The sequence below is a fragment of the Chrysemys picta genome, chromosome 1 (genome assembly GCF_011386835.1).
Source record: "Chrysemys picta bellii isolate R12L10 chromosome 1, ASM1138683v2, whole genome shotgun sequence".
NCBI classification, from domain to species: domain Eukaryota; kingdom Metazoa; phylum Chordata; order Testudines; family Emydidae; genus Chrysemys; species Chrysemys picta.
The window spans coordinates 201,369,840-201,392,416 of NC_088791.1; the positions used below are offsets into that span (position 1 = coordinate 201,369,840).

General features: G+C 41.8%; 1 protein-coding gene across 3 annotated transcripts in view; it reads left to right on the forward strand.

The window, feature by feature from the left end:
• Nucleotides 1-273: 273 nt before the first annotated feature.
• Nucleotides 274-22,577, forward strand: part of NDP (norrin cystine knot growth factor NDP) — a 31,938-nt gene continuing 9,634 nt past the window's right edge. Inside the window, exons 1-2 of one of the 3 annotated variants that reach the window (XM_008170897.4) lie at nucleotides 274-1,197; nucleotides 14,908-15,310. In XM_008170897.4, coding sequence (XP_008169119.1) covers nucleotides 15,137-15,310 — 174 coding nt within the window. In that variant the 5' untranslated portion in view covers nucleotides 274-1,197; nucleotides 14,908-15,136. Of the gene's footprint in view, nucleotides 1,198-1,973; nucleotides 2,305-14,907; nucleotides 15,311-22,577 lie in introns of those variants that run through there. The other 2 variants (XM_005301775.5, XM_065578564.1) reach the window with 2 other exon arrangements.

Sequence of the window (22,577 nt, forward strand, 5' to 3'; positions counted from 1 at the left end):
TAGGACTAATAATGGGGAACCTAACATTCTGTGGCAATGGAATGAAACATATATTGTACCTTAGGGGAAGGCAAGACAATGATTTCACAACTACTGAAATGAGTGTAACTAGACAAATTTATGCTGCATTTGTTATTTGTGTCATTTTTTCAGTAGTTTGGATCTGTCTTCAGTCTCTCAGGGAATGAACAGTTATGTTTGCATGTCTCAGACAGAATGCCTAAACAAAATGGATTGAAGAATCATCATTTACCAAAGGTTACACGCTTTAGAAGAGGGTGAATAATGGAAAATAAAAAAAAATGAAAATATTTGTTTGCAATTTTTCATAAATTCACTTTGGCAATGCTTATGTCATTCATGCAAACATTTGAGGGCAAATTTCAGAATTGCGGGGAAGATTATTTGCAGAAACTGAATTTTAGATTGGTACACACATGTATTTATGTTGGAAATATTTACCTGCTCATTCAATCAGAGAGCCAAAAAAACAGCATGTGACTTATCTGGCCAATTGCAGTAAAAACACACAGCTTGAATTTAGAATATCTGGAGTCAGTCTGTAGAGTAGAAAAAAAAAGGATAATGAATAAATCCAAGGAAATTCAATTGTCTTGTGGATATTTTCCAAACACAAACAGAGGCTTAAATTGTCAAATTATTTATTGCAAATTATTTGCTCATCTCTAATTATCTTACACCTCATGCTCATTGTATTATCTCAGATACTGTACATTTATTTAGGAGAGAAGTAAGTTCAGGACATTTACCTCACTCCCTTTTATGCCACAACAAGTTATCTCGTGAATTTAAATGAAAAAAAGTGCATTTACTTCTCTTTCCTGGCTCTCCAATAAGAAGTCCCTGAAGAGGCGAGCTTGGCTGGTGGTGTTTAGTGATTTCTCAGATAACAAGAGCTTCACATTTCTGTGGAATTCCCATTTGCCAGTGAGCTGCTGCTGCCGGTCGCCTGATTGATATATGACTGCAATGGCACTTTTCCATTTGACATTCTCTCTCCCTCTCTCGCTCCCTCTCTCTCACTCAAACAACAGCCCTAACTTTTGTGTGTTGCAAATATAAAAGGCAAGCCATGTGACAGAGGGACAGAAGAACAAAAGCATTTGGAAGTAACAGGACCTCTCTTTCGCTCTCAGAAGAGTGTGAGGGAAGGAAGGAGCGGCATATTTTCCAAAGGTAAGCACCCAAATAAGCGCTTACTCATATTTGGGGTATTACATGTACTTAAACTAAGCATTTAATGTATTTATTTGACAAATACATGTTCGCCAAATAGCATGTTTAAAATAAAGTGTATTCATTTAAAAAATGATTTCTGTTCTGCTACCTACATCATCTTATTATTCTTTCCTTAATTACACGTCTGTCTGAGGATGCCTATGTGAAATCTCTGGGAAGAAAAACAGGCAGTGTACTGTGGTTCTGGATAAAATGATCAATTACATTTCTTTTTGTAACTTTGCATTGATTCTCATTTGTATAAATTTGGGAGGAAGGGAGGCACTCGATTCTGTCCTGAATTCATAGAAAGAACTATAGTATCTCCAGGACTGTCTTTGTCCCATTACAATAGAGCTCCATGGACACAGGCAAGCCTGCAAGTTTAAAATTGAACTGTTTACTTTTATTACTACTTATATATGCTGCTCTCTTGCCAGTCATCTGCTGGAGTGCTTAGAATAATTTGAAACAATAGACAATATTTATTTCTAGCTTTGTGTGTCATGCTTTGCAGGGGCACTTGTAATTTGCACATTATTGTTTAACCAAACTTCTGGGAAGCTTTGCCATGGATTGCATAGCACTGGTTATGGATTAGGATGGATTTAATGTACGTATTTGATTGGCTAAAAGTGACGAGGAAATCCACAGTGTTTGTCTTGGCTGTAGCACTGAGAGGTATATTTAGTAGTCAGTTCACCCCTCCAGCACAACAAATAATGCAGTGTGGATGTGTGTTCGGCAGCTCAAACTGGAGGATGCTCAGGCAGGGCACTGCTTTCAGTGACAATCTACAAGACCTCAAAACGCCTGCCAGGAGGTATAAAGGCTCTTTCAGTACCCTGAAATCATGGTTTTGCAGGGTAAAATGTCTCTTTAAGAAGAGTGTCACTGTAAGAGGCATGAACAGAACTGTTTCCTATGTGCTTGGGACAAAAGAAGACTCTGGCTGTGAACCGCATAATATATCACAGTACAGTATAACTGGCGTCCATTGTAATGGATAAAGTCCAATTAGAACTTGATTAAAGAAAAAAGTCCCATGTAGCTGCTGAGATTCAGGTGAGTGCAAGAATCCTGGGAAGGTTGGAATCAGCGGATTAAATAGCAAGAATCACACTAACAGAGACGGACAGTTGAAAATGTGGAATCCCATTTTCACTTTAATTATATTAATGAAATTACCTGGAATTGACGAAGCAGCCCTGGAAAGAAAGCTTGGGTGAGAAAAGTGTTTTACATGGGGTGAATATTCATTTTGGAGAGAGAGAGAGGTGTGGTCTGGCAGTTAGGGCATGGGACACAGGGCCAGAATTCTAATCTCAGTTCTGAATCTGATTTAAACTCTCTACCTCAATTTCCTGGTCTGTAAGAAAAGGCATAATAGTACATCCCTACTGTACCTACCTCATCGGAGTGTTGAGAAGGTTAATTTATTAATATCTGTACTTCTTTTTAAAGATGAAGAGTGTCATATGACTGCCAAGTATTAGCGATTTGTAGTAACTTTCAATGCAACCTGTCATAATTGGTGCATGCAAGGGACAGCGTGTACTGGAACTAAAGAGCACATTTGAAGTGATAAATTAAAACAACACTAAATACAAATTCACTTCATACCAGTGCTGCATCATGTAATGATTTCCTAATGGAAGCAGCCCAGATGCCTGTTAGGGTCACTACATGTGGGTATAACAGATACTGTTCTGTTATTTGTCCTTATTTATAAGAACAACTTGTTTTCGTGGGATCTACTTTTTTCATTGCTAATAATACTCACTTTTGCTCAGATTGTAAGACCCTGACGCATGCTAATGAGCAGCTATGCACATGAATAGCTCCATGGATTTCAATGAAACTACTTTTGTGAGTAACTGCTTACCAGCTTGAATCAGAGATTCACAATCTGGCCCATATGACATATAAATTGACATTCTCTTGCTGGAATAATGAAATCTTGCTTCCAGGATAAATATCTCATTGAGTATCTTTCAGATAAAACATAAAGGGGATTAAATAGATTTTGTTGCTTCAAGTTTACATAATGAAAATGGAATTTTATTATTATGAAGCCAATTAACTATGGATGTCAGCCAGCTACTGTGCCAGTCTCTTATGAGATCATTATTCAGATCATCGCCTGCCTGTGCTGCTTCTTAGAATTCAGTTTTTTCACACACCATGCATTTTTAAACAGATGCATGTATGTAAATTACCCTTGCTTGAATGGCATAGCAATATCACCATTCACTATATCCGTTTGCTGTTTATAGTAGTAGCTTTCCATTCAGCCGTCTAAGCATGGGTAATCTGCACAGTAGCAATCAGTCTAACCCAAATTGGTTCAGATGTGCCATAGGGGTCAATGAAATCGCCAGTTTATCCTTGCCTTCTACTTTGATTGGTGGGATTGCAACACCAGTCCGTTAGGCGGGAGGGATGTGAGGCACGTTCAATGACTCATTCAACAAGAAGTGCTCATGTAGTCAACTCCATTCATTGTATCTCCTGAGATCTGACCAGATCACCTCTCTGACTTATCTGCTCTGAAAAGAATGAGGAAGTGAGAAGCTCGAGGTTGTTCCTCAACCTGGATGTCCCTGACATAAGCTTGCAGTGCAGTGCTGTTGTTAAGTCATCAGGCCATTTATTTTTACAAACGTTATAGCAGATTTAAAAAGAAAACATATTTTTCAAATTGAATTGAATTGAAAGTCCCTGTGCCTCTAATACCTTGCACTTTGGCCATTTTCAGGAGATAATTGGCACTCTTGGCTTTAGTAACAGAGGAATGATCATTCTGGATTGGACCACTGGCCCAGTTTATTGGGTATGCTGTCTCTGACAGTGGCTAGAGCCATCTACTTCAAAGGAAGGTATCAAAAAATCCATAGTGGGCAGCTATGTAATAACCTGTCCACAGGGAAAGTTTCTTCCTAACTCCATCAGTTAAAGGTTGGTTTATGCCCTAAAGCATGAGGGTTTGTAATCCTTCCAAAAGTCTTTAAAAATCTTTATTATTGTAATGCTGGATGCCCACATTATCTGTATAAATGTCCAATACTTTCTCGAACCCATCTTAGTTCTTGGCCTCAATGATACCTTGGGGACTTGAGTTCCACGGGCTGACTGTATGTTGTTTGTATGTTGTAAGTGTGTTTCCTTTTCATCAGTTTTAAATTTGCTGCCTTTCAATTTCATGGAATGTCCTCATGTTCTTGGCTCATTTGAGAGTGAATAGTAGTGCCCAATTCAACTTCTCTCTACCCTTTGTTATTTTGTTTACTGTTGTCTGACTTTTCCACTGGATGCTTATTGCACTGTAACTCATGTTAATTCCTGGATAAAAGTTTGGATGCAATCGGATTAGTTCATTCGCATGTCTCTCTGCAGATGACCAGATCGTCCTAATTTCCCACAATTCTGTACACGCATGTTGAGAGGTGCTGTCGCCTGCTCTGACTATGATCAGCTGTTATTTCCTTTTTATGTGTGTCAGTGTGGAACATATTAAAATTTCTCAGTAATGGTATGTTTGGAATCCCTCTGATGCCCCATCTCTAACTTAGCAGAACAATAAAAGCAAGGTTGTAGTAAGCCTTTGAGCAGCTGGTAGTCTATATATTCCTTCTTTTTTCACATAATCTAATTCAAATAGAATTCGGGTAGCACTGGCACTACCACTTCTAAACACCATCAGCTCTCATCCTATTTACTGGATTTATACGGCGTGGTATATTTGACTAGAGTCCCCTTATATTGTAGGCAACATAGTCTTTCTTCTGCTATCACACCATTTGTCTACAGAGTACTTAGACCAGCTGATATAAAGGAAACACAACTACGAGAAATTCCACAAGATCAATATTATTCTAGTAACTTTTCTTTACATCAATCATTGTTAAGGTTTCTGCTGCTAAGATTTGCATGCATGTTATAACTGAGCTATAAACCACTTTAGAGTGGCGATGTAGAGGTGGTGTGGGTTATGCTGCCCTTTAAGAAATGTGAGTTTAGGATTGGAATTAATGCTCCTGCTTTGGTTTGGCAAAGGTTAAACATACCAGGATAGTGATACTTGCATCACTGTCATAGCAGTGGGGCTCAAATTGAGTGGGAACTAGACGGTCCTCTTATTACAATGCATGAATTGCTATCATGAACCAAATCCTGCAGTTCGTAATCAATTTTTTATTCACTTGGTCAAATTCTTATGGACACCAATGGGAATTTTTCCTGAATAAGGACTGAGAGTATAAAGGAGTACAGGATTTGGACCCGAACATGTTAGGGAGAGGACAGAAGAAAAGGTGTTTCCGATGGCTGCTAATAACTGAAGCTCTCTCGGATCCTAAAAATAAATAAATAAAATCAGATCTTACTTAACAGGCATCTAGCCTAATAAAGACCAGAGAATGAGAAATTCCTACCTCTTTGTAATGCTCCAAAATATACCGTACACATATTCTAATGCCCTCAAGCAGTGCTAGGCCTCAGGGCAACTTTTAACTCAGTCAACAGTATTTTTTCATGACATTATTATTACTATTTATTAATTTTATTATCATCACACCTAGGACCCCTGGTCATGGACCAGGACCCCATTGCGAAAGGCATTGTACAAACATTATGTTGAGCTGTTAGACTAAAGTAGAGCCAATTATAGAAACTACAGCCAAAGTAAAAGTTTGGATGTGAATATTTCCACTAGGAGGACAGACACTTGTCTGAGTTATTGTGAAGAAGTGTATTCAGTGCAGAGCTACAATTCTCTATTAAAAAAAAATCAATCTTATGCAACAAGCTTCACCCATAAATGATGCTGTTCATTTGCTCTGTATTAAAAGGTGTGAAAATGTATTCTTCCCTTTTTTTTTCCTCATTGTGGGAGCTGGATTACCCTTTACTAAACTGCCCCAAATTCATTCAAAATTAGAATAATGCAAGATTACAAGTTTAGTGCATCTCTATCAAAATTAGTACTTGCCTGAGGCTTTTCCACAAAGCTCGACCAGCTCCTGGGCTCTAATGGGAGTTATTGTACACAAGCCACTAGGGGAATCTATTTAAAGACTCCTGGCAGCATGAAGGGAAAGGGTAAAAATACAACCCCTCTTTTGTCCACCGATGGTTTTCTTTGGGAGTATATTAAAAACCTTTCTACATTTCTGTCTGGCTCTATCCACTGGCAGTGTGCCAGCCCATAGTACCCACTTCTGGTCGCCATTTCAAGACTGCAGTCACGAAGGACTATATCTGTTTCCCACAGCAACTAAAGGATGGGCAATACTCCTGGAAACGTAAAAAGAATGCTAGTTGGCTGGTTCCAGAGCTAGTCACCTTAGTTTGGCCCACTTCATGCACTAGGCCCCAATCCTGTAAACACTTTTACTTTGTCTTTGGTCAGTAGTATTGTTAAACTCAATGGCACAATTCCCGTTCATACAGTTACCTGTATGTGTATTTGCAGCACGGGTATCTTGTGCTATATTTGCTGCAAATACTGTTCACTTTTCCCTCACTCCTCTCAGTGTAATATGACAGTGCCACTAATGTTTCTAGTCCACTTGTAGGCACTGGTATTTTGTACTGCAATATTAGAATAGCAGATAAGCCTTGAATCAGAAAATGAAATTTGTGAGGTTTCTTTCAATTATTGTCATAACATTCAAAGTTTCTGAATCTTCAGCGTTAGAGTCCATCATCCCATTTTTAAAGCCTAGCATTCTACATTTGCTGTTTGGTAGGATGAAAATTATGGTCCTGTCTCAGTACTGCTAGAGGATGTATTTTCTTTGCTAGAGAAGATCCAGAGATTTAAGTACCGTCTTTTAGCTCATTTACCTTTCTCCTGTCTTTATTTGTTCCTTCAAGCTCTTATTTTCTCTACTCTGGCTTTTCAATTAGTGGTCTTTTCCTTATTGAGCCTCTGTGCCTTTTTCACTATTCCATTACACTAGTTTTCTGCTGGTGGCACTGAACTCAGACTGGTATAAGAGGATGGAGACTGAGGCTCTCTGTGTCCCTCACTAGATTCCTAAAGATACTGAGATGGACTTTCAAAAATCACGGTGTTCAAAAGGCTTTAATGTGTCTAACATTTTCATCACTCCAAAGCAGGGGGCTTTAAAAAGTATTTAAAAATGAGTAGCCTCTTTCTCTACAGTTGGTGATACTTAACATGCTGGATCTGATTCTCAGTTACGCTAAGGCCATTTCATACTACAGGGTGTTAAAATGGAAGTAAATTATTTACACTCAACATATGGCCCCTTTACATGGCTAGGGCATTGTCAGTTGTCAAGTGCCTTAGTGCAAATGAGAATCAAGCCCACCAACTTGAATATATTAAAAACAATATCATGGTAGGAATGTTGAAAAGCAGACTACAGAGGAAAATGAAATCTGTTTACTAAAACTGGAGCAGGAGTAGTCACAGAGAGCAGAGTGGGCAGAAATCAGCAGATATGACCTTCACATTTGGACAGTCTAAACCAGGGGTAGGCAACCTATGGCATGCGTGCCAAAGGCAGCACACGAGCTGATTTTCAGTGGCACTCACACTGCCCGGGTCCTGGCCATGGGTCCGGGGGGCTCTGCATTTTAATTTAATTTTAAATGAAGCTTCTTAAACATTTTAAAAACTTTATTTACTTTACATACAATATAGTTTAGTTTTATATATTATAGACTTCTAGAAAGAGACCTTCTAAAAATGTTAAAATGTATTACTGGCACGCGAAACCTTAAATTAGAGTGAATAAATGAAGACTCGGCACAACACTTCTGAAAGGTTGCCAACCCCGATCTAAACAAATGTGTATTATTTAAAGCAGTGATACTCAGACTGAGCCTTGCAGGCTGAAAGTGGCTCTTTAATGTGTCTCCTGCAGCTCTTTGCAGCACATGATATTAAAGCAATGTGATTTAATTATTAACCAATCAGGATGCTTTTACTATGTTATTAACCAATTGTAGTTAATAGATACTTGGTTAGTTATTTTGCTGCGAGAATTATATATATAGTAAATGAAACTATGAATTCACACTACTGTGGTTTTTTTCGGTAATGTTGATCACTAATTTGGCTCCTGAACCACTGAGGTCTGAGTATCGCTGATTGAAATGTTGTATACAATAGGTAAAATCCTTGCTCCATGCAATAAATGGCAAACCTCCCATTGACATCAATGAGGCCGGGATTTCAACGAAAATTTATCCTGGATTACCATGTGTCAGTGGGGGGCCAGTTTCTCAGCTGATGTAAAGGAGTATAGGCCTCGTGACATCAATGAAGAGATGCTGGTTTACACCAGCAGGGACCTGGCCCCAAATCATAGAATCACAGAATATCAGGGTTGGAAGGGATCTCAGGAGGTCATCTAGTCCAACCTCCCTGCTCAAAGCAGGACCAATCCCCAACTAAATCATCCCACCCAGGGCTTTGTCATGCCTGACCTTAAAAACCTCTAAGGAAGGAGATTCCACCATCTCCCTAGGTAACCCATTCCAGTTCTTCACCACCCTCCTAGTGAAAAAGTTTTTCCTAATATCCAACCTTTAATTTGGTATTTGCACCATTTCAGGTAGGAGGAAAAAAACCTATTTCAGTTGTGAATGGAAATCTTTTTTATACCACGTTAGTTCTATATATTCACCTGTTTCACACTGAGTGTAGCACAGCTGATTTAAGCTGACCTCATTGGGCATTTCAAAATTTGACTACAATACAGGACAGGGGTTTTGAATGCACTGCTAGGATCACATCCCTGACCATATAGAGACTGGCAGGGCATAACAATTTGAAATGCAAAAATAAATAAATGGAAAGACTGCACCATCTATTTATAGAACTAAAAGAAACTCTCTGAGAGCAGGATTGGGCACAAGATTTTAAAATATAAATGCATATTCATGCAAGCAGACATATGCAATGACTCCCACCTTAAGTGGATAACTACTGAAAGAATAAACCTGGTAAGGGGGAAATTCTGCTGCTGCTGCGCCCTTGTGGTGATGGAAGGGCCAAGTGCAGCAGTACAGTGGTGGGAGTAAGGCTATAGAGATGCTGCACTTGGGGACTCTGCAGCCTGTTACAAAGCTGAGTCCCCAGTAGCTGACTGCGGGATCATACCGGGCAGGCTGGAGTGCAGAGTTGTGGAGAGTCAGCTCTGTCTATCAGCCGCATAGATTCACTAGCCACAAATCCAGTTTATGAGGGCTCAATGGGCCATGCTGCAACTGGGGGCTAACTGACTGTAACAGCAACTGTGGCAAGGGGTATGGTTATTCCATGCCCTGCTGCTGGATGGGAGGGGAGTCAATCCTCCCAACTTCTGTATAATTTCACTCTCCCTCCAACCCCAAACCCATTTAATTGCTCTTTGCATGGGAACTGAGAATTTCATCCTAAAAGAATGAATTATGATGCAACTTGATAATGCCTATTTAACTGGCCTCTCTCTCTGAAATAATTGTAGCTATATAAACTATATAATTATATAATTTAGACAGCCTAAATAGTTCCATTCTCACCCAGATTTGGGGAGTTTATAACTTTCCAAAACTTTAATCTTTTTGATGTAAGCTTTTCCAGGCTTAATAAAGTTGCCCGAAAGTCGTTTAAAAAAAAAAAGTCTGACCAAAATCACTGCAGCATTTCTGAGTATAAGAACAGTGAAAAATATATTCTTTATATAATAACGAAAATGTTGTGACACTTTTTGTTTCTGTACAGCTGTAGTGTTGACACGACTCTGAGTAGTGTCTTGTCTTTTGCTGTGTACACAACAAACTCAAAATGAAAGAACCACATGGCATGATGGGATCCAAATAACTGTGTTTCCTAAATATACCCAATATGCAAGGCCTCAAAACGTATACAAACTGCTGCTCTGGCTGCGTTCTGCCACCTTCTACAACTTAGAACACACTGAATGCTACTAGAAGACTCACAAACTCTTAAAAGGAATACTACCATATTCCTGTAATACTACAAGCAGGGAATTTAAATTTGGCAGGGAACTAGCCTTTATTGAAAAGTGCTTTTGACTGCTCCATTGAAAACTAGTTTTAATCACAGCTTTAGTTTGTTTTTTAAAATATGTACTTCTACATACATCCAAAGTAAAATGTAACCTCATCACAAATTCTTATCTGACTATGATGTTATTTCATATAGCTTGTTTCATATATGCATACAAGGTGAAATTTTGTGCCGTGCCTCTAAAAGACACAGCACAAAACTTATAGATCAGGGTGGTTAAGCCACCTTTTCACCCACCCACTTTTTCACCCTTTTGATCCTGGGCTGCTGCAGGGGTCAGTTGGGCCCTGGGAGTAACTTCGAGCTAGTTGAAATTTTTTGTGTGAAAAAAAATTTCTATCGAAAACTATGGTTTCAATGAAACAGAAATTTTCCATGTGAGAATGTTGATTTTTGACAAAAAACAAAACAAAAAAACCCAAAACAACCCTGATTTTTTTGATCAGGAGAATCGACACATAGAATTCTGTTTTGGGTTGACATTTCAAAAGAAAAAAACCTGTGTATTTAAAATGAAAAATGTCATATCCATATGTTGAACCATTTTTTTTCCATGTTTCCAAACTGCAACTGCTCAAAATTTTTCATCTTCTGAATTTTTTTTGATATTTTGATTTTCTCATTCTGATTTGGAACAGAGACTCATTTACAAACATTGAAATGTCCCATGGGACACAAATTCCATTTTTTTAGTGTTAGAAAAATGTGTTATATAATTACATAGCTGTATAAGAACTTATTTGCACATGCAGTTATCTTGATTCTATGTACAATCATGGTACCTATTGGTACAAATTTAGCTTTCTACCATGTATATATGCAATAGAACACAATTTTCCAAAAATATAGGCTATGTTTATATCTAAAATCTCTATTCTGGCTAATGTTTTTTTTTTAATTCTCCCCTCTTGTTCCAGTGGAGCTATGTCTCCAGGATTTCCTCAGATAGCTGCTCCCCTCTTATCACCTTATTAGAGCTATATTAATACAAACTGAGAGCTATATTAATGTTTTGCATGGATACTATGCTATGTTGGTACAAAGGATGTGTAGACCTCTTCTTCCTGTCCCCTGCCTATTCTGTCCCAGGACAGAAAGGTATGCACGGGTCCCAAAAAGGTGGGGGAAGGGAACAGTTCCATGCAGGCTGCTAAATTTGGACACAGGAAGGCCTAGATCTGTGTATAGAGATGATTACAGGAGACTCCAGTTATGGGTAATGGATGTCTGTGTGGACAATGTGGAGAGAGATTCTAAAATATCCTCTTAACAGATTTTTCTCCTTTCCTGTGTTTCCCCCTTCATTCCAATCTATTACTTTCCATGACACTGGCTAACATGAGTCGCATTTTCCTAGTTAGTCTTTGTGTCCTCCAGGCATCTCTTAAAAAACAGGGAGATGGGCCTTCACACATCAAGTCAGGACTTTGGGTCTTAGCCAAATCTATTAACTTCAAAAGTCATACCACTCTACATGCAAAGCAATGTGAAGACATAGAAGGCAGCTCGTAGGTGGGAAATGTGTTGGGACACATATAGTGGAAATTGAGGCCCTCTGGGCATATATTTACTGGGGGTGCAAATGGGGGTGTGGGGTTAGAGGTGAATTTATTTGGCTGGAGAGGGAATTTCTGGGTGAGTAATACTAGTTAATTATGTTGGAGAGAGAGACCTTTCCAAGAACAGTATTTTGACCAGCTTGGTTATGTTAGGTAAGCAGAGGGAGCTAAGAGGAAGAGTAAAAGACTGGGTGCCCTATTCTTTGTGATAAATATTTAGAAACAATGGCACATTCCTATTCTATGCAGGGATCAGCTCAATGTCTTGGATTTCTGTCATATTTTGCTAAATTCTCGGCGAATGTTTCACTGACATCAGTAGGACAGTTCACAAACAAATCTGAGTTCCTAAAGACTTTAGGGTTTTCAAGTTTTTACTTTGCTTGTACAATATCTCTTTTTCAATGTCAATTCTCTTCAGCTGAAAAACATTTGCTTGGGAAATATCTCAAGGCAAGGGAAGGAGTTGGTGTCTGTAACATATACAAGTTTACATTAAAGTTATTCTTCCTTTTCTTTATCAGCAAGTGAACATTGCCGTGAAAGCAAAAAAGCATTTTTTTCCTGACATCTAATACAAGAATAGCCTGACTAATATTTTTCACATTTTAGAATTACGCTTCTTGGTAGGTAGAGACTTCATGTGTCCAGGTTTAGCCTGAAGAACATTGGCTCCAAACTTGTATAAACTCTGGAATAGCTTACCACAGCTATGCACTCGCCTTTCTTTACAAAAGTGTCAGAGCAGGCTCTAAGACTACACACAAACACTGAGTTCTGCAGTTCTAATGCCTTTCAATTTCATTTCATATTGAAATATTTTGAACATCATCTTTTAAACAAAATCACCAGCAAAGCAGACGGGCAATAAAAACATATGTTATATTATCAAACGGGCAACAAGCTCTGTGAGAAATATTTTTTTTTATCACGTGAACTATATCTGTTCAGAAAGTCCATCTATTTTAATTCTACTTACCAGCTTCCTTTGCTATCTAAAGTTATGTTTAGTCCAGAGGTGGGCAATCTACAGCCCGGGGGCCACATCCAGCCCACGGGACAGTCCTGCCCGGCCCCATAGCTCCTGGCCCAGGAGGCTACCCCCCGGCCCCTCCCCTGATGTCCCCCCTCCCCTGCAGCCTCAGCTTGCTTGCTCCGCTGCTAGTGCAATGCTCTGGGTGGCGGGACTGTGAGCTCCTGGGGCAGCGCAGCTGCAGAGCCTGTCCTGTCCTGGTCTCTGTGCTGCGTGGTGGCAGTGGTGGCGGTGGCGTGGCCCGGCTCCAGCCAGATGGCGCGGCTGTAGCACCGCCAGCCACCGATGCTCCAGGCAGCACGGTAAGGGGGCATGGTGTGGGGGGGTTGGACAGAGGGCAGGGGAGTTCGGGGTGGTGGTCAGGGGGCGGGGATGTGGATAGGGTCAGGATGGTAGTGGGGGGAACAGGAGTTGAATGGGGGCAAGGGCCCTGAGGGGGCAGTCAGGAATGAGAGGAGAGGGGTTGGATGGGGTGGTGGAGGTCCGGGGGCGGTCAGGGGACAGGGAATGGTGGTGTGTGGATGGGGCGGGGGGGTTGGATGGGGCAGGAGTCCTGGGGGGAGGGGGAGCAGATAGGAGGTTGGGGCTGGGCCATGACCCCCTCCCCTAACCGGTCAGCCATACAATTTACGAAACCTGATGCGGTCCTCGGGCCAAAAAGTTTGCCCTCCCCTGGTTTAGTCCAATAATTTACAGTTCCATCAGGTTATATCTGTAGTCAATATAAAATTAAATGGCCAGCTCAAGACTATTGGCTCCGTAACAGATCTTTCAAGGGATTGTGATGGAGAAATTTAGGAAAGTGTCATACTTAGCTGTAGGAACGGAGCTCCAGACAATTTTGATGGGGGTTCTGTGTTCTGTTGTCCAGGGGATTTCTCCCATTTTCCAACATGGACCAGAAATCCAGATGACCATGTGGCTGTCTCTGTGACTTCATCTGCAGATACGTATTTCCAAAGCATCGCTGGGATGTACTTGGAGGTTATGCAGTTCAATTTATTTTTCAGATCTTGTTCCTTAATTAATGGTGGGGAGAGAGTGAAACTCAGGAAGTGCAACCTGATGAGCAAGCAAATCAAAAATTTTAAACCTTCTGTGGGTGAATTTGGTGCTCATGAAAGTGAAGGTCTAAGACCACTATCCGGAACCAGATATGTAGGTAGGGGCTCTGCAACCTTCCCTATTGGGTATGTCTACACTGCAATTAAACCTGTGTCTGGCCCATGCCAGCTGGCTTGGGCTAAGGGGCTGTTTAATTGTGGTGTAGATGCTTGGGCTCAGGCTGGAGCGTGGGCTCTGGGACTCTCCCCTCTTAGAGCCCTCAGCAGCGGAGGGTCCCAGGGCCTGGGATCCAGCCTGAGCCTGAACATCTACACCACAATTCAACAGCCCTTAGCCTGAGCCCTGTGAGCCAGAGTCAGCTGGCATGGGCCAGTCAGGGGTTTTTAATTGCAGTGGAGACGTACCCTTAGGACACACTGCTAATGTACCTCAGCTTTGACCTGCAATATCCCTTCCATTCCAGTCACAGGCCTCTCTTGAATAGAGACTGACAGTTATTCCAAATTGTGTGATGGCTTGTTGATATGGATGTATGACCACTAGAGATTGAGATGAGACCACCAAATACATTTTCACACGCTACCTGAGCCAGAATTTCCATCTTTGAATGCAGAAGATAGCTTATTTTAGTTCCTTGAAATATGCCCTTCAACATTTTAAGCGAAGGCAGGCTCTTTCATTTACAGAAATCCTAAAATTGTGTTACAAATCATCAGTACTGAAGTGAACCCACTGGAGACGTTATAAAGTAAAAAGCGTTGGCATTACAGCACTTGTGATAATGAAAGTTAACATCATCATTATTAAAATGATAGAGCAGTGCTTAAGGTAACAAGGCCTTGACCTTCTCCTTCATAATTTTGTATACTGTACCTACAGTGAAAATGATGTTCACTCAGTGAAAAATATTTTGGTTAACAGAAATCCTCTGAGCCTTATTTATGTCTGTTTTTATCTTGCAGGCTTTCTGGGGGGCTCAGGACTGTAATTTATGTTGTTTTTGTTCCAGCCATGTAGAAGATTCTTTGATGGATTACAACCTCAACAAAACTCCAACTTAAAAAGAACAATGACAACCAAGAGACTTAAACCAGGTTTTTCATCTTCCTTGAAAGGAACTGAGTCCCAGTATTTAGAGTTTTTTTAATACTCTACCTCCCTCTGCTGTTACTACTGAGAAGTTCTTCAGCAATGGGAAATCATGTACTAGCAGCTTCGATTTCCATGCTCTCCCTTCTTGCAATAATGGGAGACACAGACAGTAAAACAGACAGTTTGTTCATGATTGACTCAGACCCAGGTCGCTGTATGAGGCATCATTATGTTGATTCCATCAGTCATCCATTGTACAAGTGTAACTCAAAGGTAAGTACCTATTTATACCAGGACTTTGTTATCAAGAATATTTCTGAAACCAGCTAATAATAATAATTATTCTGATGTGAAATATTAGTACCAAACAAACATAGAGCAGGAAGCTGAATGCTTAGATCAGAAGTTTCGTGCTTTCTCAACGGCATAGTGTGTGAATCTGTGAACAATAGTTATCAGATTCATTTTTAAAAGGAGCAAGATTAAAGCTGAGTTGCTTGTACAATGCTCTTAAGGTTGGAATCTCAGATCACCTTTCAACTTTCTCCCTCAATGTTTAGGCTTACTCAGAGTGAATATTTGATTCCAAAGAAATGAGAAGAAATGGTGATATGTAGACAGGTACCTGAGCCACAGAATTCACATCCAGATCTGAACTGTCCCATGGTGTTGGGACTGTATCAGGAAACTTCCTTGGGAGATTTCAAAATGCTTTATCATGGAAGGCAGCATCATTATCCCCATTTTATAGATGGGGAAACTGAGGCATGGAGCAGTGACGTGACTTGCCCAAGGTCATACAGCAGGTTGCTAGCAGACCCAGGAATAGAATCCAGGTCTCCTGAGTCCAAGTCCAGTGCTCTGACCACTACTAATACTGCTCAGGATTTTGATACAGCCCATTATAGGGAGGGGGTCTAGCCGTGAAGGTCAAATCATCACAGTCCAAACTTCCTATAAACTCTGATCCAGTTTTGGTTTGGGCCACGCTCAGTTAATATGGAGCGTGTAAGACATGCACTTTGACTGGCTATGCTTGAGGTAAAGAATTAAGCTATATAAAAGTAATGAAAAAGAGTCTGAAAAACTTTACTCAACATTTTTTACTATTTAGTTTCTAGTGATTTTTCATCTCTCAATTTTGCTTTTCCACTGAATTTCAGAGGGATAACTATTTTTGGCTTAGGCTGTTTTGCATTTGGTCATGTTTCTGTCTTTCATTTGAAATTTCAAGCTTGGAAAACTGTGAGGCAAAGTGTTATATTAGCCTCTGTAAATAGTCTACAGTAGCTTCTGACATGAATTATAAGTGAGGCAAGAAGGAAGACATAGAGTGAGAGAATCGTTACTGATCCCTGTCTCCCTGTCCTAATTTCCTTTGAAAAAGTTATACCAGTGTGCATTCAAACATGTGGTCAATGGTCTGGCCATTAGAACTGTGTGAATAACTGATTTTTTTGATTCACTGACTGAACCAAAAAATTGGGAGTAGTGGGAGGGGAATAATTGTGTCAAAAGAATGTTTCGTTGTGTTTATGAGGCTTTTTAAACCTTTTTTTGAAAAATAAAATTGACGTAAAATTCAAAACAAGAAGTCATTTTGAATAAAACAATGGAAACATCATGTTGAAAATGTCAGTGTTTAATTTTTTTCAGAATTGTTGTTCATTTTTCAACTGAAACAAGTTAGCGAATTCCACACAAACTCACAAAATGTTTAGATTGACACAGATCTGCATTTTTTGGCAAAAATTTTGTCCAAAAATGTTCACCCAGCTCTGCTGACCACCCCTCTTTCTGTTGGCTGCTGGAATGGCCTCCTCCGCTCCCCAGATCAACAAAAGAGAACAATGAATGCCAGCGCTGTGTAGGTGCCCTTCAAGCTCTCCCCTCAGTGAGTTCCATAAACGCCCACAGTTGCTAATGAATAACAAAGGGTTGCTTTATTAGGGCTGCCAGAAATACAAAGTGCAGTTCAAGTTACAAACAAAAGATGATAAACACAACAGGTCCCAACTCAGCCTGTACGGCAAGTCAGCACAGGAATACAAAGGTGGGGCTCCCCAGGCCTAGCGCTGGGGATATTCAGATCAGGCTATCCCTTTCCTGGAGGTAATCACATACTGGCCTGCAGATCCCCCAGACAGAGTCTAATCCTTTCATTCAGGCCTGTCCCCGTGTCCCCTATCCACCAGCCACAGCTTCTGTTGGTCCCTCCCAGCCAGGCTGTCAGCCCTTCAGCACCTAAAATGCCGGGCCTTAGCCACAGCTCCTAGGCTGCTGCTCCTGCCTACTGGTTCTGCTCACTCACAGCCTTTAGTTCCCTCCTGAGCCATGTCCCCTCTGGCGGTACTTCCCTTTCCTGTGCTGCAGGGATTTTGGAGCCCACTGGGCATTAACACAATTGCCAGTAAGGAGCCAGCAGTTTTCATTATATTATTGCTTAGGTGTCTCTCTCTGCTATGCCCTTACCCTGTGGGCATCCTGGATTGGAGTGTCTGAGTTTCGTAATGTTGCCAACTTTTGCAGTTTTATCACGAGTCTTGCAATATTTGATGTCTTTCTTAATCCCCAACGTTGGAGATGAGAGACTGCATCAAAATCTCCACTTTCACTTAAAAGCAAAAATGTCTAGTCCTCCAGGTGGCAGAGAAAAGCCAATGTGAAGTGAGTATATTGTAAAGACTCAGAAATCAAAAGGCAAATTTTAAAAAATTCATGATTTTTAAGCCAATGGCATGATTTTTTTGGGAGGAGGCGGGGCTGTGACTCATGATTTTTCAGTTTTTGAGGTTGGCAATACTGGTTTCTGTCCAAGAGCTTGCAAAATGTATCTGATTTCTCTGATTGTAAATGGAATGTGTTCACTCTAAATCCTTAGGGATTTAACCCTTTTAATTGGGTTATGCATTTATGGTCATTGGGATGATGTAGTGCTGCTTTCTTCTGGCCTCATTAATAGATTTATTATCTAACTATTGATAGAGTTGGGGGGAATATTTTGGTACAAAAAGGTTTTCTGATGAAAAATGAGTCTTCAAAAACGGAACTTCTTATGGAACAATTGGTGACATCTTTGAAATTTTTCATTTTGCAAAAGCTTCCGTGACATCTTAATCTATTTTTAATCAAAATTTTGTTTGAAATCGGTAAGTTCCATAATAATTTTAAAAATGGTTTTGTTAAACATTTGAATTTAAAAGTTTCTATAAAAATCTTGTGGGAACTTTCACATAAACTGGAAAATGGGTCCATTTCAAACCCTGCAAACCGGAAAAAAATTGAAAATTTCCTATGAAACAGTTTTTCAACCATCTCATATTGTTAAGATCTTGTAGATCCAGGACATTGCTACTGTGAGAGTGACTATTCTGAAGCTACCATACACTACTAGCACAATATTAGATTCCCTTATGCAGATTGGCCTCAGAATCTGTCTTAAAATATGGTCTGATAAAATATTAGTTTGAAATATATAGGCAGGGTATGTTCTTTATATATAGTGTAGAAACACTGAGTTTCTGTTGGATTATCTGTGTGTTTTTTGTGTGTTGTTACCCCTTGTACTGTTTCTTTGTAGAACACAGACTGATAATCTATTTCAACCATAGATTTGTGTCCTTTTTTCTGTGATGGGTTTGTTCCACTGCACAGCCACTTTTCTACACAGTTCTGCTAATGGGCCTATTTCCTGATCTGTGTTGTTCCCGCTACTGCATCATAAAATCATCACAATTAGAGCTGGAAAATCCCTATTCATTTTTCTTGTCTATTCTGGGATAATGAAGGATTATGCCCTAAAATATATCAAGTGCTTTGTTTTCGCCTTCGAGGTTGCCAATTGGGTCCACTTGGAAGGTGTTTCTGTGACATTTAATATGTCCATTGAATGCAATTCGGTTGATCAAATCCCATTCAGTTGTGACCTCAACTGGATGTTGAACACAGGCCTCAGGACTGAGAAGCTAACATAGTAATACACTATATACAGTATGTAGAAGAGACACCAAGAAGAGACAATGTAATTCAACCCTAAAATACAATGTTCTTCTACTTTGACCTGAAGCAAAGCATTTGTTTCAGCTCATAATGAATTGAATTCCCTGACCAGTCTTATATTCCATCTTATCTCTGCCACCAAGACTCATTGGACCCTAAGGCACTGAATCCCCAATGCCTCTTGAATCAGTACCGCCTGAATTACATTACTGTCATAAGGCACTGTTTCTGGATGTGCCAAAAGAGTGCTGCAAGTGACATTTGAGAATGATGAGACCAGGCTGGATAGAGACATACTGTAAGAAGAGTTTTTAGTATATGTTTAAGATAATGGTGGTCGTGGAAAAAGATCCCATGAGATTTGCAGTAATTCCAGCTCGATGCCAGGCCAGAAGTACTACAGATATAAAATTAGGACACATATTTCAGCATGTCCACTTTCAGACCCAGCCAGTCATGGGAAATGTGCAGATGAGAAATACTACCACTAATAAGAGCTTGAATTCCCAAAAGGATATGGTTTGAGTTAGGGAAAAGTTCTAGGCCCATTTGTAATGATCTCTGAATGTGTTATAAGAATTACTCCCGCTCCTTGCACCCAACCTTCAGAATAGTTGAGTCCTGCTGACTGTAAGTTAGGGTGAGGTTTTTGCTTAGCTGATCCAATCCCAGTACAGAAGGGCAATCATGATCCTCCCCGTCATTCCTGTATTGCATTAGGAAAGCGGTACTGTACTTCCTAAGGTGACCAGACGTCCTGTTTTTAAAGGGACAGTCCCGTATTTAAGCCCTCCTGAAGGTGTCCTGACTTTTTCTGAAAAACAGGCAAATTGTCCCGTATTTTCTGTCTCCCACCCCCCCATCAGTACTACTGGCCAGATCCCGGCTCACCAGCCGCCTGTCTACCAGTGGAGTGCGGGGGGTCCAGTGAACATTGATGGGGGTTGGTATGCAAGGCTGGTGGCGGGGCAAAGATGCAGCGCGAGGGGATGGCCACTCCCCCTGCTGGTCCATCAGTGCAGTACCTCTGTGTGCCAGTTTCCAGCCAGCTGGGCCCCCCCCCTCATCCCGTTTCTGGCCAGCACTGGCTGCGCGCTGCGAGCTGTGGTGGCTGGTGAGTGCGGGCAGGCACCAGGTAGCAGCCAGTTACGTGTTGCCTCTGCTGCCCACCCATTGGCCCTTTATGTGCTTCCCTTCTCGCTGTCCTCTCCCTGCTTTGCCCCTTCCCCCCACCCAGCCCTGCTGCTCCTCCATACCCTCCCCCCCAGCGGGGTGCATCCCACTCCCAGCCCCCGGTTAGAGCGCTCAGTTCACCAACAGCCTGGCCGGCAGCAGGGGCAGCTCTATGTATTTTGCAGCCCCAAGCACGGCAGGCAGGCGGCTTTCGGCGGCATGCCTGCGGGAGGTCCACTGGTAACGTGGATTCAGCGGCATGCCTACGGGAGGTCCGCCTGTCCCGCGCCTTTGGCGTACCCGACGCCGAATTGCTGCCGAAACCGCGGGACCGGTGGACCTCCCGCAGGCATGCCGCCAAAGGCAGCCTGACTGCCACCCTCAGGGCAACCGGGAGGCTGCCCTAGTGCGGCTTGCCGCCCTAGGGATGCGCTTGGTGCACTGGTGTCTGGAGCCGCCCCTGGCTGGCAGGCTCCTTCCTTCCCCCACTGCCTCTGGCTGGGCCGGCGCCCCAGGAAAGCCCAAGACCCTCTGGCCCAGGGCGCTGGCCAGAAGGAGCCGAGCCCTGCATGGACCAAAGCCCCGCACAGCACTGGCACGGGGAAGCCTCTCCGCCCCTCAGCTAAGCTCTGGAGTGGCAGGGGGGGCAATTTCCAGCCTGTTCACACCCCAAACATGCAGGCTCCACAGCAGCCCCTGAGGCAGGGGTTTAGCACCTCACCCCCCACCCTGGGTCCTGCCCCCAGGGAGTGCAGGGCTGTGCTGTTCACTAGGCCCCCTCCCCTGCTGAGCCACTTCTCTGGCCCCATTAGGTGAAGCCCCTGCAGTCAGGTTCCCTGGGCCCTGGTGCACAATACATCCTTAGGGCTTAACCCCTTCCTGCCCACCCTGTAGTTGGAGGCGGCTGGGTTATGTTGGTGGCCAGCAGCAGCCTGGAGGTGTTAGCTGCCTTTCCACACCGTGAGGGCAGGAAGGGACAAACTGCTTCCAGACACACAGAGGGTGGGGGTGGACGGAAGAGATGAACTCTGCAAAGACACAAGTTAGGTCATCCCTTCTCCCCTGCAGCTGGAAGCAGCTCCCATCCCTTCCCTTCTGCACAGTGCTGAAAGACTGCTGCTGGCCACGTTCTGGTATGAACCCTGGCAGAAATCTGGGGCGGGGGGGGCGGCATATGACCCTGCGTGCCCACCATGTGTTGCCTCAGGAAGACACAGCACCAGGTACCAGGAGAGGCAGGTCCGTCCAGGGGGCCCAGCCAGGCATGGACGGCGGAGAGTGCCAGGCAGGGAGGGTCGGGTTGGTCGATCACCGCCCCCGCCCCCCCTCGGGTGAGAGAGGTGTATGGGACTGTGTGTGTGTCTCCTCTCCCCGTGTGTGTGTGTGTGTGTGACCCCTCCCCATGTGAACCCTAAAACCTTAAAGATAAGAAGGTAAATAAAAAGAATCCAACTATGCAGTATTTCTTTTTAACAGGCTCAGTCAACTTGATGTTAATTTGAATGTTTGTACTGCATAGCTCTGATTGATTGCCATTGAACTCACTTGAATATGAGTAATTTTACCTGGTGTCCTGTGTTCAGCATAGGGAAATATGGTCACCCTAGTACTTCCGGAATAGCATGACAATCTGACATGTACCTGGTTTTGTAGGGGAGGAGGAGAACTCACATGTGGATATTGGATTATAAAATACCCATACATTTCTACTATATATACACTTACTCTATTAGTGCGCTATGCTATCATAGCATTACTAATTATTTAATGGAGTAATAATCTCTATTTCACTATTGTATACAATGCAATAAACAGCTGCTGCAATTGATTAAATGGCAAAGCAAAAGTTTTAAAGTACCTGCTATTTCCAGCTCATTTGCACACCTGCCAAAATATACTGGTGATGTTTGGGATTTATGAGGAGGAGGTTAAGTTACAGGTTAGTTCAAGAGTTTAAAAGGGCATCTAAATGTGAATTCTGACTACTTTTTTTCCCTACAAAGTTTATGATTCCCATGATGCAGTGCCACTCTTAAAATTTAGACTGTAACCTATAAATAGGGGCTGTAAGGAAAAAACATAGTTTTAAAAATTACCATGCACTAGAAAGCCTATCTTTCCATTGATACCGGAGCAAAATTTTGCAATTATATGATCTTCAAAGAATGTGATACTTTGTTTTAAAATCACTATGTTAAATTTATTAGACTAGCTAAACAATTACAATGCAGTTTTATTGCAAAAAAAGGGTCTTTTTTTGTGGAAGACTAGTATTAGTGTCAGCTCTGAATAGATTTCTTGCTGGCACATAAAAAATTCTGCTTTGCAGTTACGTCGTGTAATATTTTTCCTGTCCCCAGTTCCGTTC